The sequence below is a fragment of the Rana temporaria genome, chromosome 2 (assembly GCF_905171775.1).
Source record: "Rana temporaria chromosome 2, aRanTem1.1, whole genome shotgun sequence".
Lineage (NCBI taxonomy): Eukaryota > Metazoa > Chordata > Amphibia > Anura > Ranidae > Rana > Rana temporaria.
In genome coordinates, this window is record NC_053490.1 from 383688841 (window position 1) to 383707333 (window position 18493).

The 18493-nt window shown below is 45.7% G+C and overlaps 2 protein-coding genes across 2 annotated transcripts in view; one reads left to right on the plus strand and one right to left on the minus strand.

Moving 5' to 3' along the window:
• C2H1orf232 (chromosome 2 C1orf232 homolog) overlaps positions 1–8768 on the minus strand; it is a 53772-nt gene extending 45004 nt beyond the window's left edge. Inside the window, exon 1 of the mRNA XM_040337906.1 lies at positions 8596–8768. Within this exon, the coding sequence (XP_040193840.1) occupies positions 8596–8599 (4 nt within the window). The 5' untranslated portion in view covers positions 8600–8768. The remainder of the gene's footprint in view (positions 1–8595) is intronic.
• A 72-nt stretch (positions 8769–8840) lies between these two features.
• ZNF593 (zinc finger protein 593) lies at positions 8841–18368 on the plus strand. Its single transcript, XM_040337907.1, has 4 exons — positions 8841–8949; positions 11995–12196; positions 15323–15385; positions 17522–18368. Exons 2-4 carry the CDS (start codon positions 11997–11999, stop codon positions 17640–17642), a joined length of 384 nt encoding a protein of 127 aa, XP_040193841.1. The 5' UTR covers positions 8841–8949; positions 11995–11996; the 3' UTR covers positions 17643–18368.
• The last annotated feature ends 125 nt before the right edge of the window (positions 18369–18493 follow it).

Sequence of the window (18493 nt, forward strand, 5' to 3'; positions counted from 1 at the left end):
TAAGTCCCTACTCCCGACACTGGGGAACCGGTTAGTGAGCCTATTTAACACGGTGGGTTCAGAGAGCGCGTTTCACATGGACACCCTGCAGGCGCAGATAACGGTAATACATAAAGAAGGGAAAGACCCTAGCCAGTGCGGCAGCTACCGCCCCATCTCGTTGCTAAATACCGACATAAAATTGTTTACAAAAATAATTGCCACCAGACTCCAGCGGTATCTCCCTGACCTCATCCATCTGGACCAAGTGGGCTTTGTCCCAACCAGAGAGGCCAGGGACAATACGACCAAGGTGCTGAACCTGATACATGTAGCCAACAAGACAGGGAAACCATGTGTCTTTGTAGGAACGGACGCCGAAAAGGCGTTCGATCGGGTGAGTTGGCAATTCATGTTTCGCACCTTGAAGCATGTAGGAGTGGGACGGAGGATGCTTAGCTGGATAACAGCGGCATACACGAACCCAAAGGCCAGGGTGAGGGCGAATAGCACGCTCTCTGACACATTCCCGATTAACAACGGTACCAGACAGGGCTGCCCACTGTCGCCTCTCCTGTTCGCGCTAACCCTGGAACCCTTCCTACAACATGTGAGACAGAACCCGAACATCACCGGGGTAAAGGTAGGGGAGGGACATTACAAAATCTCGGCCTACGCCGATGATATGCTATTCTCCTTGACCAGCCCTTTGGTGTCTCTCCCGAACCTGATGCAGGAATTTGACTCATACGGTAAATTAGCCAACCTGAAAATTAACTTGACGAAATCCGAGGCGATGGGGGTAGGGATCCCCCAACAGCAGTTGATGCGACTTAAACGAGATTTTAAACTAAAATGGACAGACGTAGCTCTGACATACTTGGGGACACGCATCTCACCAAAACTCTCGGACATATACAGGCTTAATTTCCCCCCCCTACTTAAGAAGGTACAGCAGCTACTGAATGGGTGGACTACGGGACTACATTCGTGGTTTGGAAGGAACAGTATCTTAAAGATGACCATCCTCCCGAAATTTGTATACTTACTGCAGGCACTCCCCATTCATATTCCGACGTCATACTTTAAGCAAACGCAGACAGCATTTGGACGGTTTCTGTGGGCAGGGAGACGCCCCCGGGTACATAGGACCGTGCTTTCCCTACCTAAATTGAGTGGAGGGCTCGCTATGCCAAACATAAAAACGTACTACCAAGCAGCACACTTAAATCGACTTATTGATTGGTGCCGCCACGGTCTACTTAAACTCTGGCCGCGACTGGAACAGGCGCAGAGCGAGGTCCTACTGAAGCGTGCCCCGTGGTGCCATAACATACAACAAAAGGACGTTCAGTGCCACCCGCTCATAGGGAACACTATTGGGGTATGTGCTAGGCTACTGGCGAAGGATCGTTTTGCGTCGGAGGCCTCGCCCATGCGCCCAGTCTTGGGAGCCCCCAGCTTCACGCCAGGACTTGGGGATGCCAGATTCGTAGCCTTGCGCGAGTCGGGGCACTTTCAGGCCTCGCATTTCAGTGAATCGGGCAGGTGGAAGACGTCAGCTCAGCTGATGGACCACTCGGGAACATACCAGCTCGACTTTATGAGAACATGCCAACTGAGCCATTTCCTACGAACCATGACTCCCCCACCCGCGGACCAGCCCCTTACATATTTGGAAGAGTTGTGCGAGGAGACGGGAGCGCTGCCACATGCGCTCTCGCTACTACACACGTTGCTTGTCGAGCCACCGGAGGGCCACCAGATCCCGAGCCTTGGGAAATGGGAGCGAGATCTGGGAAACAAATTCACATCCAATAGGAGACAGCATATCCTCAGGTTCACGCACAAGTCCTCGATTTGTACCAGGGTCCAAGAGACCAATTATAAACTTCTGACGAGGTGGTACAGAACCCCGACTGTACTAAATAAGCTGTTCCCAGACACATCAGATTTATGCTGGAGGTGCCAGACGGAAAGGGGCACCTTGATTCACATATTCTGGTCCTGCCCACGCATTAGACCATACTGGGGAGAGGTCAGGCGAGTTACTCAAAAATTCACGGACCGCAAGGTACCGGATGACGCGGCATACTTCCTCCTCCATGCGACGGACACCCCGGCGCGGATCTATAAAAAGTCCATTGTTAGACATCTGTTGGACGCAGCTAGAGCCTGCGTCCCGCTCTGCTGGAAATCAGTACACCCACCGACATTAGCCATGTGGCTGAAGAAGGTGGATGAGATTGGCTGGCTGGAGGATTTGGTACTATCCAAACAGGATAGGAACGAGCAATACTCCCAAACATGGCAAATGTGGAAAATGTTCAAGTACTCAGAGGAGGGCCAGGCCCTCAGAGGTGAATCACCGAACCCCCAGGCAGATTGAACAAATCGCACTCACCCCCAGATCTCTCCGGACCGATCTGGAGAGCCCGTACCGGGAAACACTGCCAACCGACGGCGGATGTCCATGATCGCGAGCCCCCCCCCCACTCCCCCCCCTACCCCATTCCCTCTTCAACTCTATACTCTTACTCCCTCTCTCTCTTTTTCCAGCTGGACTGCTCACTGAGCAGAGCCCGCAATCTTTCCTCTGTTCTCTAGACTCATTTCGCTCCTAGAAAACGAGAAAAAGCGGGAGGCTGAGCCACGAATCCATGATATAATGTTGTAAAAAGCATCACAAGAATACTGTTGAGATGCATATTTACTTTATGCTGTTAATGTTATATGCGCCTGTTAGCATCAGCAGATGCACTGTTTGTATTGTGGTCCATGTGGACCGGCCTCATGTGGTATATAAATAAACAATTTAAAAAAAAAAAAAAACACTTACAAGATAGTGGATGAAACAGGCATGTAGCAGGTAAGTGCAGGAGATGTTCCAGTGGCAGGGCAGTCCCAGTCTGTGATGGTAAAGCTTCCAGGGAAGTCCACGAGATAACAGCTGACTTGTGCTGTGAATGTTCAGAGGACACAATAACGCTGGAGCCTGGGGATGACGTCAGAGGAAGTGAGACAGAAATCAGCATGGAACACAAACAGGAAGTGTATCATAGAGGTGGGACGTGTTTCGGAACAGCTCATTGGTTTCTTCTTGAGCCAGTGGACAACAATCAAATAGAAAGCAACACAGTGTTTTAGCAGCAGAACGCTGCCAAATGACTATACACTGTTTACACACACAGATAAAAAAAAAGGAAAGAAGGAGAACCATAACTGGGCAGCATAATAGGACAGATACTGCATACTACTCATTTTTTGTTGGGGAAAAACTGATGTATGGCATAAATATTAAAGTGGAAGTAAACCCACCTATCATTTTCAGCCAAGGAGCTGCCATCTTGGCCTATGTTTAATCTTCAACTGCCATGGTGCTGCACATGTGATCAGTTATGACACCAGCCATTGGATGGTTTGGCAGTTTGGTTAAGAGCACAACCAATGTGACAGTTGGCAATCCCGGCATGCCGGAAATGTAACTGCTTTTTGAAACTGTTAAATTGATGGGTTTACTTCCGCTTTAAACATACAACATAATCTATTTTTAACGATATTAAAATCCATATAAATTACAGTTAAACAGGGGAATTATTATATGGGGGAATGAGGATATGCATACACATATGTATGCATACATAAAAAACGCATAGTACACCAGACATAGAGGAGGATGAACATTATAGAGAATTGCTTTATACAATGGCACTAATTTCAAAATCCTCATTTAACCCTCCAGGGGCCAAAACACTTAAAGGGTCACTAAAGGAAAAAAAAATTGTAGCTGAAATTACTGTTTACAGGGTATAGAGACATAATAGTTAACTGATTCCCTTTAAAATGATTAAAAATAGATAAAAAACAATCATATAATGTACCTACAGTTTAGTTTAGTTTTTGCTGTTGTTTCCTGGTTCTCTGATGTACAGAGACAAAGAGCCAATAGAGGGCAGTGATGCTTTGTAAAACAAAACTGGATTGGTGCCGACACACAGTAATCACACCTCCTTGATTAGTCACCACAGTGAGAAATCTCCCAGTACTGTGGTGATCAGGAAACAGACAACCAGGAAGTGTCCAGAACAGAGAGGAATTACAGCAACATCAAAGCAAAAACGAACAATGAGGACATGAAACCAGGACTGCAGTAAGCTTAGTAAAGGAAGCTATTTAGCAAAAAAAAATTTCCTTTAGTAATCCTTTAAAGAAAAAATCCAAAACATTTCCCTACGACAAAACTTGCGAAAGCGCTCAGCTGATGGTAGGTCTCTAGGCATCGCCTCAATCACCCAAACCGAAAGACCTTCAGTAGATTTTTGGTGATATTCAAGGTATTCAAGGTAGTGCCTAGGGACACCAGGGGTCCCCAAATGTTCTTAACAAAGGGCCAGTTTACTGTCCTTCAGACTTTAGGGGGGCCGCATTGTGGTCAGTGGGAATAAAAAAACTTTGCTGGCATCAGTGGGAGAAAACCATGCCCCATCTTTGGTATTAGGGGAGGGATAGTGCCCCATTGTTGGTGTCGGTGGGAGAAATTGCACCCCATTTGTGATGTCAGAGGGCAGAATAGTGTCTCTTATCAGTGGAACAAAGTGTACCCCAAGGGCCGGATAGAGGCAGGCAACGGGCCACATCTGGCCCCAGAGCCGCAGTTTGGAGACCCCTGGTCTAGACCATCGGTAACAAAACGCCGGTATTCACCAAACCGTTTGCGCAGACTACATGGTCAGAAGAACAAGTGTGGGAAACCTTTGATGGGATACATTTTTCCTTTTACACAAAGTCCCTCTGGCCATGCTTGACAAACCTACAGGTCTTACAAAGGGGGTTTCAGCACTGATACATGCCTGAAATAGCTAAAAATGTAGGGATAGAATACCCTGGTGGTAAGGGTTTTTCTTTTAACTTACTTGGTGCCACTTTACCTTTTATGTTAGGGGCCTTTCTGTAGGCAAATGTTGGCTTTTTTGGTAAAGCAGGGACAAGCTGTTCATCCTACAACAAGGGCCAATGTTCCTGCACAATGCCCTCCATCTGTCTGTGGCGGGAGTGAAATTGAGTAATAAACCGTATTTTTTGTGCGTTTTTTATGTATGCATACATATGTGTATACATATTCTTATTCCCCCTGATAAAAATTCCCCTGTTTTTAACTTCCTCTATGTCTGGTGTACTATGTGGTTTTTATATGGTTTTTAATATTGTCAAAAATAGATTATGTTTAATATGTAGCACTACCCCTGCTGCTGGTTTGTTTTGGGTCTACGCTCTGGTGGTCAACCCCTGAAAGTGGCTCAAAACCCTCCCTTGGCACAACTGGTATAATAGGAGTTGTGGACTCCAGAAAATTGTTGGAGGGCACAATATCCCGTTACACTACAGCAAATTATGCAAATTAATGGTTACATTGAGTTGAATGGATCCTGCAGTATGACAGATAGACTGTAACAAATTTCAGCTTAACCAAAGTGACACTTTACTGGTCAGGATAAAGCAAAGAAACAAGGGTAAAACAGTAGTGAACTGCTCGCAGAGCCCTGCAGAGTCAGAAACAGTAACAACAAAAATAATAAGTTAAACTACAATGTCTATACAGACCTGTGCAAGCACACAGCAAGGGGATTCCCTCAATAAGGCATCCACATTGAAGCACCCCCTTGCCAAGCCTCACCCAACTCTCTGTCTCTCAACAATACTGCACAGTATAATAAACTCAGTTACTCAATCAGAGAATATAAAATGGATATCCGTAATCTACAATAACTAAATAGGCAGTCTTTAAGTGGTATACCTAACTAACGTGGTTTGGTTGATCAGACCAAACCTCGGTTCAAATTATCCCAAGAGTCTGTGCACTGATACGTAGGCATGCGTTGGCGCGCAAGGGGTCATTTGTAATCCAATGTGGTAATAAATAAACTGGCAAAAGAGCCCCAAATAATGGAATCACGCTGGCCAATGTGGACGATCCACCCTCCAATAACACAGTCAGTAGGTCTTGGGCAGGTGCCTGTCTCACCCAACCAGTTCAGGCCTTGTCATTCCGTGACACTACGTTCGCGATCTCCGATCACAGTCTTGCTAGACGGCAGCCTCTGGTTCTCAGACAGGTCGCAGGGATACTGGGAGCCCGTCCGATCACTCGTTAGAGGTTCTGTCTCTCTTCCTTAATGGCGCTTCGCCCGGGCATAGGTAGGCCTCAATTCCGGCCTACTTCCGTGGGGACACTTCCACAGGTGTCCTCCTGGGTTGAAGAGGCGGTCCAGAGAGAGTGTGCCAAACACATCCTCTCCCTTAAATTACCTCCCCCAGCAGGCTGCACAGAAGGCAAAAGCATCCTGGGATTGTACAGCTGCTCTCTGGGTAATGTAGTCTATAACAGGCCAGGACAAATGGAGTCTCTTTTCTCCCTGTACTCAATATCCCAACACTCTCTGCGGTACCAGAACAAAAGGTAAACAACAGGTGGCTCTAACTCATCTCGGCCACAGGAGGGAGCTGAGATCCTTCTCGATCAGCAAATGGTAGTCTTTTATATCACATTAAAAAGGGTGATATCCCGCTACAAATATTTATGCCATACATCAGTTTTTCCCGAACAAAAAATGAGTATGCAGACTGGGCAAAAAGTAGTATGCAGATTCTGTCCTATTATGCTGTCCAGTTATGGTTCTCCTTCTTTCCCTTTTTTTATTTTATCTGTGTGTGTAAACAGTGTATAGTCGTTTGGCAGCGTTCTGCTGCTAAAACACTGTGTTGCTTTTTATTTGATTGCTGTCCACAAGTCCCGCCCCCATTACAACACATAGGCCCAGATTCACAGAGAGTTGGGCGCACATTACGCCGCCGTAACGCAAATGCCATACGCCACGCCACGTCGACGCAGCGCAGAGAGGCAAGCATGGAATTCAGGAAGCCAGTGCTCTCAACGCTGCGTCGGCGTGGCGTAAGTTTCGAAGGCGCAGGCCGGCGTAGGTGGAAGTGGGCTTGACGCATGCAAATGAGGCGTGACCCCATGCAAATGATGGTCCGAGCACCAGACAAGTACGTTTAACGAACTGCGCATGCGCCATGACGTGGACGCATCCCCCTGCGCATGCTCACAACCACGTCGGAACAACTTCTTAAGATACGCCGGATCACTGTGTACGCCTTGAACGTAACCTACACCCAGCCAGACACACGTCCAACGTAAAATATGCCGGCTTGTATTCCCTGGTGCAGACCTTTGCATGTCTGCTGCTGGGTTACACCTCCTTTATGGGGCTTAACTTTACGCCGGACGTACAACTTACGGGCACCTCTCGTAGCCTGTGTCGGGCGCACGCAGGTTCGTGAATCGCCGTATTTCCCTCATTTGCATGTTTGAATGATTAATCAATGGGAGCGGCACCGTGCTCCCAGCCTAAATGTGCGCCCACTCTACGCCGGCGTAAGCAATATACGTTGGCGGGATGAAGCCTGTCTTTAGGCGCATCTTAGTTTGTGGGTCCGGCGCACAGATACGACGGCGCACATTTGCACTTACGTCTGCGTATCTTGTTATACGTCAGCGTAAGTGCTTTGTGAATCCGGGCCATAGACTATAAGAAGTCTAGCTCTTATGGAACCATTGTCACTGGCTGTAGAAGAAACCAATGAGCTGTTCCGAAACACGTCCCGCCTCTATGACACACTTCCGGTTTGTGTTCCATGCTGGTTTCTTCCTCTGACGTCATCCCCAGGCTCCAGCGTTATTGTGTCCTCTGAACATTCACAGCACAAGTCGACTGTTATCTCGTGGACTTCCCTGGAAGCTTTACCATCACAGACTGGGACTGCCCTGCCACTGGAACATCTCCTGGACGCACTTACCTGCTACATGCCTGTTTCATCCACTATCTTGTAAGTGTTTTTAACCCCTTTAGGGGATATTAAAAGTTTTATACTTCTGCACTTAGAGATGTCTTGTTTGTTTTTCAGGATACACCATTGCTGCCCGTGAGCCCCCTGCGGTGCGCTCTGTGATTTCTGAGTCCTTCGGATTCATCTGTTTACAGATTGAGGTAAAGGGCCAATCACAGCAGCCCTTTACCACATGATCAGCTGGCAGTCAATGGCAGCTGATCACAGGATGTAAACACAAGCTGATTATCGGAGAGAAGACACCGATAACCAGCTTATATTCAAGGGACATCGGCCCTGGTAATCAGTGTCCTGATTATCAGTGCAGCTCCACCAGTGCTTCCAATCAGTGCCCATCAGTGCTACCAATCAGTGCCTCCTTATCAGTGTCACCTATCTGAGCTGCCTACCAGTGCCCATTAACGCCGCCTATCAGTGCTGCCTACCAGTGCCATCCATCAGTGTCTATTAGTGCAGCCTCATCAGTGCCGCCTCATCATCAGTGCCCATCAGTTCCACCTATCAGTGCTCATCAGTGCCCATCAGTGAAAGAAAAATTACCTGTTTGCAAAATGTTATAAAACTATAAACGAGGTTAAAGGAGAAACATAAACTAACTCACTAGATCTACTGCATTTCTTCTATTGGTTTAATAGACGAAAGACGAGTATTTTTAATATCACTACATTATAAATCTATGTTTTTAATCGCCTTCACAATGCTACTTACACATATCTTCGTCCTTGTCATGTCGGTTGCCCCTTTAACTGTCCAGTGTCCAACACACTCGCACTCATCAAGAGCTCAGCTGTGTTAACACAGAGCGTCCTTTACGGGTCGCTCTAGGAAGCCGCAGTTTCTTCTCTATGGTAAAACTCTCTTTCCACCTGCATGGTCAGCTTTGTGAAGACATTTTTCTATAGACACATTATCAACTCGGCGGCTACGAAAACATGGCCGCCAGGCATTGCTGTTTTGTACAATGTTAGGGACAGTCGTGCAATTACACAACTCATTCTCTAGTGAACAGGAAGTGTTTTTCCTTCAAGCACGGTGGACGAGACAGATAGGGATAACAACTAGGTGAGTCCGACTTCTAAAGGCTCGTTTCCGTAGAATTAGCTGTGTTATTGTACTGAGCTCCGGGTTTTCATGTTGCACACGTTTCAGCCGAGTATTCTAAGCCTATATTGTACTTATGGGGAGTGTTAACACGTGACTACAGCTGCTATGAATGGACAGTGCTGCTATTCACCTATACCAGCACCTTCTGTGTATAGAGGAAGCTGTGGGCTGATAATGGTGACCTCCTGAAGATGCTTGCCTGCCAGTCTATGGCTTCAATACTTGGAGTCACTCATCTAGAACAAGCATGCAGCAAGTGAAAGTCACAAATCCTGATCTGCATCCATTTTCCATTAAAAGCTTTGGTCAGCATAACAAGCAGCATTTTCAGGAGTAGACTGCAAACGACAGCGCTATGTCTTCTCTTAGAGCCCTTTCACATTGGGACGGTGGGGGTGGTAGCGGTAAAGTGCGGCGATTTGGCATTGCTATTCGGGTGGGAGCAGGGCGCTTTTAACCCCCTCGAAGGGGTTATTAACCCTTGTGTTTTTTAGCCTTAAAGCGATACTAAAGATATATATATTTTTAAATAACGAACATGTTATACTTCCCTCCACTGTGCAGCTTGTTTTGCACACAGTGGCCCCGACCCAAAGGTTTGGGGTCCCTCGGCGGCTGTCATGCTCCCCCCCCCCCCCCCCGCAAGAGCTTTCCACCTGGTCGCATGGTGGAAAACTTTTGTATCATCAATGTGATTGACAGCATCTCCCCCACTGTAATATCCACAGACTTCTCCCCACTGTAATATCCACAGACCTCTCCCCCACTGTAATATCCACAGACATCTCCCCACTGTAATATCCACAGACCTCTCCCCCACTGTAATATTCACAGACATCTCCCCACTGTAATATCCACAGACCTCTCCCCCCACTGTAATATCCACAGACATCTCCCCCACTGTAATATCCACAGACATCTCCCCCACTGTAATATCCACAGACCTCTCCCCCACTGTAATATCCACAGACCTCTCCCCCACTGTAATATCCACAGACCTCTCCCCCACTGTAATATCCACAGACCTCTCCCCCACTGTAATATCCACAGACCTCTCCCTCCCACTGTAATATCCACAGACATCTCCCCCCACTGTAATATCCACAGACCTCTCCCTCCCACTGTAATATCCACAGACATCTCCCCCCACTGTAATATCCACAGACCTCTCCCCCACTGTAATATCCACAGACCTCTCCCCCACTGTAATATCCACAGACCTCTCCCCCACTGTAATATCCACAGACCTCTCCCCCACTGTAATATCCACAGACATCTCCCCCACTGTAATATCCACAGACCTCTCCCCCACTGTAATATCCACAGACCTCCCCCCCCCCCCACTGTAATATCCACAGACATCTCCCCCCCACTGTAATATCCACAGACCTCTCCCCCCCACTGTAATATCCACAGACCTCTCCCCCCCACTGTAATATCCACAGACCTCTCCCCCTACTGTAATATCCACAGACCTCTCCCCCTACTGTAATATCCACAGACCTCTCCCCCTACTGTAATATCCACAGACCTCTCCCCCACTGTAATATCCACAGACATCTCCCCCACTGTAATATCCACAGACATCTCCCCCACTGTAATATCCACAGACCTCTCCCCCCACTGTAATATCCACAGACCTCTCCCCCCCACTGTAATATCCACAGACCTCTCCCCCCACTGTAATATCCACAGACCTCTCCCCCCATTGTAATATCCACAGACCTCTCCCCCCACTGTAATATCCACAGACATCTTCCCCCACTGTAATATCCACAGACATCTTCCCCACTGTAATATCCACAGACCTCTCCCCCACTGTAATATCCACAGACCTCTCCCCACTGTAATATCCACAGACCTCTCCCCCACTGTAATATCCACAGACCTCTCCCCCACTGTAATATCCACAGACATCTCCCCCACTGTATAGTAAGATTAGTGCTTGCTTAGTCTTACCAGAGAAGCCGGCCGAACACGAGCAGTTGAGGCCCGGGTGATGACGTCAGCGCGCCGATCTAGGCTCACCTAGGCCACCGCCTGGTGGACCAAAATGGCCGCCGCTCCAGGAGCTAGGCCAAAGCAGCAGCCTTTCCTATGGTCGAGGCAGCAGTGGAGCTCCGGATCACGTGCTGTGCCGATCCACATATGGTCACCCGTTCGGATCACCGATCATTTATACTCCATTGCACCACTAGTACCGATCAAAAAAATGAACGATTAATCGAGGAATTAATCTTTAATTTCCACAGCCCTGCTTAAAATACATTCATATTTTTTTATTTTGCATTTGCGTTTATAAACACATTTGACTGCATCTAGTGTAAACGAGCCCTGGCTGGATGTATGGAGTGGGGGGTGTTCCAGTCAATGAGCCTACAATCCTGATGTTTTGAATGACCCGGTAAGCACAGGTGCACCTTCCAGGCCCGCTGCCTGCCGCCTATCCAAGTCCAGGGCAGGCTGAAATAAATGCAGCTAGTTTGCACAGTGAAGAAGCTCATTCTTATGGGATTTGGACTCCATCGTTTTTCCAGCATCTCTCGGGAATAAGGACGAGCTCAGGCGTGTTTGCAACTGCCTGTGACTGTGCCCGCCAGGAAGCTGGCACTCCACAGCGCTAATCACAGGCAGTGAGATATTTACCAATTTGCAGCTGCACAGATTGGAAAATGTCTCACCACCTGTGATTAGCGCTGTGGAGTGTCGGCTTCCTGGTGGGCACAGGCACGTGGAGTTGCGAACACGCGTGAACTCATTATTTTAGGAAGCAGACCAAAAGGGAGCAAATACGAGCAGTGCGTTGTCGGATTTTACATCCACTTTGTTAAATTTGAAGACTCCTCGCACCGGGGTTTGTGGGCTCTCAGGGCACTTAGGAGAAATTCTTACACAATTTAGAGGTAAGGGTTGGCATCTTGTTTTATTTTGTTCTTAAATTTGTTTCCCCCCCCCCCCCCCCAGGATGTTTTAATATCTCCTTTTTTTCCCCCCCATAACCAGATATGGGTCGTTCAAAGCAGATTGGGAATCACAAAAATGATAAAAGGAAAAATATTGCTAAAAGCTGGAAAACCAAAAGGAGAACCAAGGATTTGGATCAAATACACACAGATATGCTTCCTGGGAACTCTGGTCTTTTATTAAAGCAGGAAATTGATTATGATGTTACTGGAAATGCTCAGCACTATTGTCTACATTGCGCGTAAGTATTTTGGTGTAAATTGATACTCATGGGTGGGATTAAAATACGTTTTTGAAAAAAAAACGTCTTAAAGGGGTTGTAAAGGTACAATTACCCCCCCCCCCCCCTAAATAGCTTCCTTTACCTTAGTGCAGTCCTCCTTCACTTACCTCATCCTTCAATTTTGCTTTTTAATGTCCTTATTTCTTCTGAGAAATCCTCACTTCCTGTTCTTCTGTCTGTAACTCCACACAGTAATGCAAGGCTTTCTCCCTGGTGTGGAGTGTCGTGCTCGCCCCCTCCCTTGTACTACAATAGAGTCAGGACGCTCTCTACGTTGCAAAAAGAGAAAGGAGCTGTGTGTTAGTGGGCGTCCTGACTCTCCCGTAGTCCAAGGGAGGGGGCGAGCACGACACTCTACACCAGGGAGAAAGCCTCGCATTACTGTGAGGATTTCTCAGAAGAAATAAGGACATTTAAAAGCAAAATGGAAGGATGAGGTAAGTGAAGGAGGACTGCACTAAGGTAAAGGAAGCTATTTAGGAAAAAATAATTGTACCTTTACAACCCCCTTTAAGTGAAGAAGGGCCAAACCACTTTTAACTGCTTGCCAACCAGTCGCCGCAAGTTTTAGGCCCTGTACACACGACCGGATCTATCCGCTGGGATTTATCCGCGGATCAGTTCCAGCGGATAGATCCGGTCGTGTGTAGGCCCGAGTGGACATTTTCCAGCGGATAAAAATCCAGCCGACGGATTTCCAGCGGATACAATTTTTGTAGCATGCTACAAAATCTATCCGCTGGAATCCTGTCCTTTGGACTTATCTGGTCGTCTGTACAGACTCACCGGATAAGTCCGTCTGCTCCCCATCCCTCGCATGCGTCGGAATGATTCGACGCTTGCGTGGAAGTATTTACCTTCCAGCGTCGCGCACGTCGCCGCGTCATCGTCGGCGCGACACGTGACCGCGGATGTTTTCCGCGCGGATTTTGATCTGATGGTGTGTACAATCCATCAGATCAAAATCCGGAGGAGGAATGTCCGCTGGAAACGGTCCGGCGGACCGTTTCCAGCGGAAATCCTCTCGTCTGTACGAGGCCTTACAGCGGCAGGTCGGCTCGGCTGCGCAAAATCACATAATATTACGTGATTTCGCATTTCAGCCACTAGTGGCGCGCTCGCCCCTGGTGCCGTCGCGATCACCACCGGGCACCCGCGATCGCTCGTTACAGAGCGAGAACCGGGAGCTGTGTGTTTACTTTCAGGGGGAGAAATAACTGTTCGTCTGTTCATACAATGTATGAACAGCGATCTGTCATTTCCCCTAGTCAGTCCCACCCCCCCTTCAGTTTGAACACACCTAGGAAACATAACCCCTTCTTCGCCCCCTATTGTTAACCCCTTTCCTGCCAGTGACATTTTTACAGTAATCAATGCATTTGTATAGCACTGATCGCTATAAAAATGCCAAGCTGATCGCCGCCATTACTAGTAAAAAAAAAAAAATATATTAATAAAAATGCCATAAAACTATCCCCTATTTTGTAGATGCTATAACTTTTGCGCAAACCATCGCTTATTGCGATTTTTTTTTTTTTTTTTATGAAAAATATGTAGAAGAATACGTATCGGCCAAAACTGAGGGAAAAAAAGTTTTTTAGATATTTTTGGGGGGATATTTATTACAGCAAAAAGTAAAAAATATTCATTTTTTTTTTCAAAATTGTCGCTCTATTTTTTCGCTGGACATCTAATTATACAGATACAACCGGCCCTTGATGAATGCTGATGCGGCCCACGATGAAATTGAGTTTGACACCCCTGGGGTGTCTGCTTTCAGAAAATATATGATATTTTGGGAGTTTTATGTCATCTTCAGGCCTTTTTTTTTTTTTTTTATGTACTAATAAGCAAAAATAGCTCTGGCAGTGAAAGGGTTAAAGCAGGGATCTTCAAACTACGGCCCTCCAGCTGTGGTGAAACTACACTTCCCATGAGGCATTGTAAAAATCTGACATTCATAGACATGACTAGGCATGATGGGAATTGTAGTTCCTGAACAACTGGAGGGCCATAGTTTGAAGACCCCTGGATTAAAGGATAAATTCACCTACAGGAACACGTTCCATGTTCCACCCGTAAGCTTAGTTAACCACTTAAGGACCGCTTAACGCCGATATACGTTGGCAGAATGGCACGGCTGGGCACAATCATGTACCTGTACATGATTCTATAATGCCCAGCCGTGGGTCGCGGGCGCACGGCCGCGACTCGAAGCTCCGCGGCCGCGGGACTCGTGGACCGAATCGCCGCTGGAGTCCCGCGATCGGTCCCCGGAGCTGAAGAACTGGGACAGCTGTGTGTAAACGCAGCTTCCCCGTTCTTCACTGTGGCTCCGTCATCGATCGTGTGATCCCTTTTATAGGGATACACAATCGTTGATGTCACACCTACAGCCTCACCCCCCTACAGTTAGAAACACATATTAGGTCATACATAACCCCTCCAGCGCCCCCTGTGGTTAACTCCCAAACTGTAACTGTAATTTTCACAGTAAAAAGCGGACATACGGTCCGCACGTCTGAAAGGGCCCTAAGGGTTATTGACTCCTAAAGAGATGCAGACACTGCAACTTGCTTTATTAGAACCCTGAAAGTGCATCCGCTGATTAAAATGAGTCACTCCCATTCAGCATCACTGTGCACAGGACATAGTCTAACAAAGAGCTATTCCTTCAGAGTATAAACAGGTACATTGATCACCCAGAGAGTATTTTTTTTTTAGTGTCAAAAGTGGAGTTCCTCTTTAAGTCGGCTATTATCTTCAGGTTCACTCTTGTCCTCTCTGCTATTAAACCCAAATAAAGCAGTGAAACACTCCTGGGTGCCACCAGTCTCTGTTGTAACTTCCCTCTTCTTTGTGAGACGGATGCACTAATTGGCTGCCTCACACAGATCTTTTTTTTTTTGCAACAAAGGTAGCAGTTTGGAGGTGAAGATCAAAAGTCGATATTTGAATTCTGCTAATGTTGCATCTAACTGTGTGTACATTTGCACATTTTTTGTGTGTTAAACTAGTTTGTTTGCATTTTTTACAGTTTTTTTTTGTGATGGTATGTTTGCTAACTAAATCGTGTTTTTCTAGGAGATATTTTGTGGATCTGAAGACCTTAAAGGAGCATTTTAAAACTAAAGTCCACAAAAAAAGGTAATGAGACTCTTGATGTATTAGTAATTGTAGTCTTCTTTTTTTCATGGGAACTTACCAGACCCTCTGGATAACCTGATAACAGGCGTCTGAAATCCGTCAAGGTTGTCCTCCTTCCTTCCTATAAACTAAGAAATGTTAAACCCAGAACCTTGAACTTCTCCTTCCTCCTGTGGGCAGGAACATCAGTTCATAGTTTTGCAAATTAAAGAACACCTGTAGTTACTGGGGGGGTCTATTTAAGATCTATCAGTTATTTTAGTCATTGTAATGATTAAGCACAAGATGTTTGTGTGAAACGCGTCTATGTGACCTCGTGTTGGTGTCTTTGGTGTTATCACTTTGAACAATAAAAGGCAATTGGAATTCCTGGATGTGCAGCCATTTCTTTTCTTACAAGAGAAGAGCTTCCTGCTTCAGCCAAGACCGTGAGGGAAAAGTGGTGAGCTTGGTGGACATACTCAAGACTTTGCATTACTGTGCCTCTGACACACTAATGACATTTCATTGGCATTCTTGTAGCAAATTCCACACCGGAATAGCTGTATAGAGGTGTGTACATGAATAAGGTCTTGCAGGCCACTTCTAAAAGCATGAGCATACATGAGACAGAGACTTGAGCTTGGCAGATATTTTACTGCTGGTATCCAGAAAATATAAAAAAAAAAATATAAAAAACTTGCAAATTGAATAGCCTTCTGGTATCTGAACAAATTTAGAGTAATCCCATTTAACTTTTGTGATTATTTTTGGCTTCTGCTATGACTTCCTAAACTGTCGTTTTTTTTTAGACCTGCAATAGCAGATCGATTTTAGCGGGATCAAAGCTATGTTATAAAGCTAAGTCTTTGTGTGCAATTGAGAAGTCTAGTAAGCTGGAATAAAAAACTAGCGAAGGTGCTTCCTTCCCCCTCTGCTGCCACATTTGGCACCTTTTGGGGGGGAGTGGGGGGTACCTGGTCTTACCACGGTAAAGTCAGCCGAAATTTCAGCCCCCTCCTCCTTCCCCTGCATCCGGCTTATTCACAGAACACAGCGAAGTAGGGAAGCATCTGTAAAGCCGCAAGACTTCACTGCTAGTTTCCCTTAGTGGAGATGGCCGCGGCAGCACCTGATAGCAGATTGAAAAATTGGCTCGGGTAAGGACACCGCTGCATTTCAGCACAGGTAAGTGTACCAATATTAAAAAATCAGCAGCTACATTATTTGTAGCTGCTGAATTTTCATTTTTTTCTGAAGGAGCCTGGAGCTCCTCTTTAAAGCTCAAATGTATTTCATTTTGGATAGAGCAGGGAAGGGTTAGATATCCTGTATAAGACAGTTATTAATCTCTGTATCCCTGTTGGGGGAATTCTTTTCCCCCCACTTTTTGTTAGGGCAGTATACGAAGTTATGGGCTGTCCCTCACACAGGGACATTGACAACATAAATCCACTATTTTAGTAGAATGAAGGAGGATTAGAACTGTGGACTTTTTTTTTTTTTCCTTCCTATTACTGTCCATGTCCACCTGTTCTGTTGACAATCACTCTGCCCATCCTGACAGAATTCTTAATTGAACACATGAACAAGATTTAGCGCCTCACTGAGCCTTCTATGAACATACAGCTTTCTCCCTCTAAAATTAATTAGGTCTGAGGTTATTTAAAGGAATATCAGTTGAAGGCTAAGTTCACTTTTGTAACAAATTCCAGCTCCAGCCTCCTCTCTCCCCGATCCCCCCTTCTCTGTGACATTGAGCGGGGGATCAATTTATAAAATGCACGGCTGTGCAGGGCCATGTCATTCACAGAATTCTGAATGAATGGACTATAAGCACTGTCGTCCACTGCGGCAGTTGTCTTGTAGTTCCCAATGAACCGTGAGGGTGCTGGTGAGTACTTTCGTAGTTTATTAATTTATAACAGAGGAAATTATAATTTTAATATATAAAATATTTTGCACTCGGAGTATTTTATCCTATTTACTGAAGCCTGTGTGTGTGTTTTAATTTTTTTTAACATTGGCATATTCAGCATACATAGACTTGTGAGAGCATGTTCGGATGGCTGCATTCTAAAATGGGAGGTGTATTAAGCTGTGGGCATGGCTGATGCAAGATAAGGTCTCACCGTGAATGTGATCTTTCCATTTCAGGCTGAGGCAACTGAAAGACGAGCCGTATACTCAGGAGGAAGCAGAAAGAGCAGCGGGCATGGGCTCATACAAACCACACAAACAAATTCATGTCCAAACACAGGAGGTAGCAATGGAATGATTACTCTCTTCATACCTTTCTTTAAAATTTTATAGATCCAGTGGACACTGATGTCTTAAAGAGAATGACTTGCCTTCCGTCTGCTGGTCAGAAAACATCCAGTTGTGGAACTTTCAGTTGCTAACAGTGATGACTTTTGATATGTGCATATTTCATGTCTAGCCAGGACACTTTGTTGCCCTGCAGAAAGGCGCAGCTAGTAAATATTTCCCATTAAATCTGTGTTCATGGTAACAAATTGTACGTTCTGTCTGTGTCCTGAGACAAGCATGTAGCAAAGGCAATCAAAAGTCCTTCTAAATACTTTTTGCTAGGTCAGTGACTCAAAAGTCTCAATTCACAAGTGACATAAGGCTTTATATTTGAAAAAAAAAATATATATATAATTAGAAATCTCAATGTGCTCAGTTTAAATGGCCGACAATTTTTTTTTTTTTAACTGAGCACATTGAGATTTCAAAATTGCAGTCACATGACTAAAATAAAAATCTTGTCCTGCGTCTAAAGTATTAAAGCCAAGCCATTTGAATTTTTTTTCAGCCTTAATAATGCCCTTGGTAAGTTTATTACTTAAAGTAAAATTTGCGTGAATCACTCCCCAAAATTGATAATGATAATTTGTGATATCTGTAAAGAGTCTGCCAAATTGTTGTACTAGACAGTACATTATGTAAGGAATAGAACTGTCATAACTGTAAATAAATGACAAGTAAACCCATATTCAAACTGCTTGTGTTATTTGCCTAGTACGTGACAAAACAGCTTTGTGTATCCAAATTCTTCAGTTAGTCTGCAAGTCACAACACTGTTGTCAGCTGTGGATATCTTGTGTTCATGTTATATAACTAAAT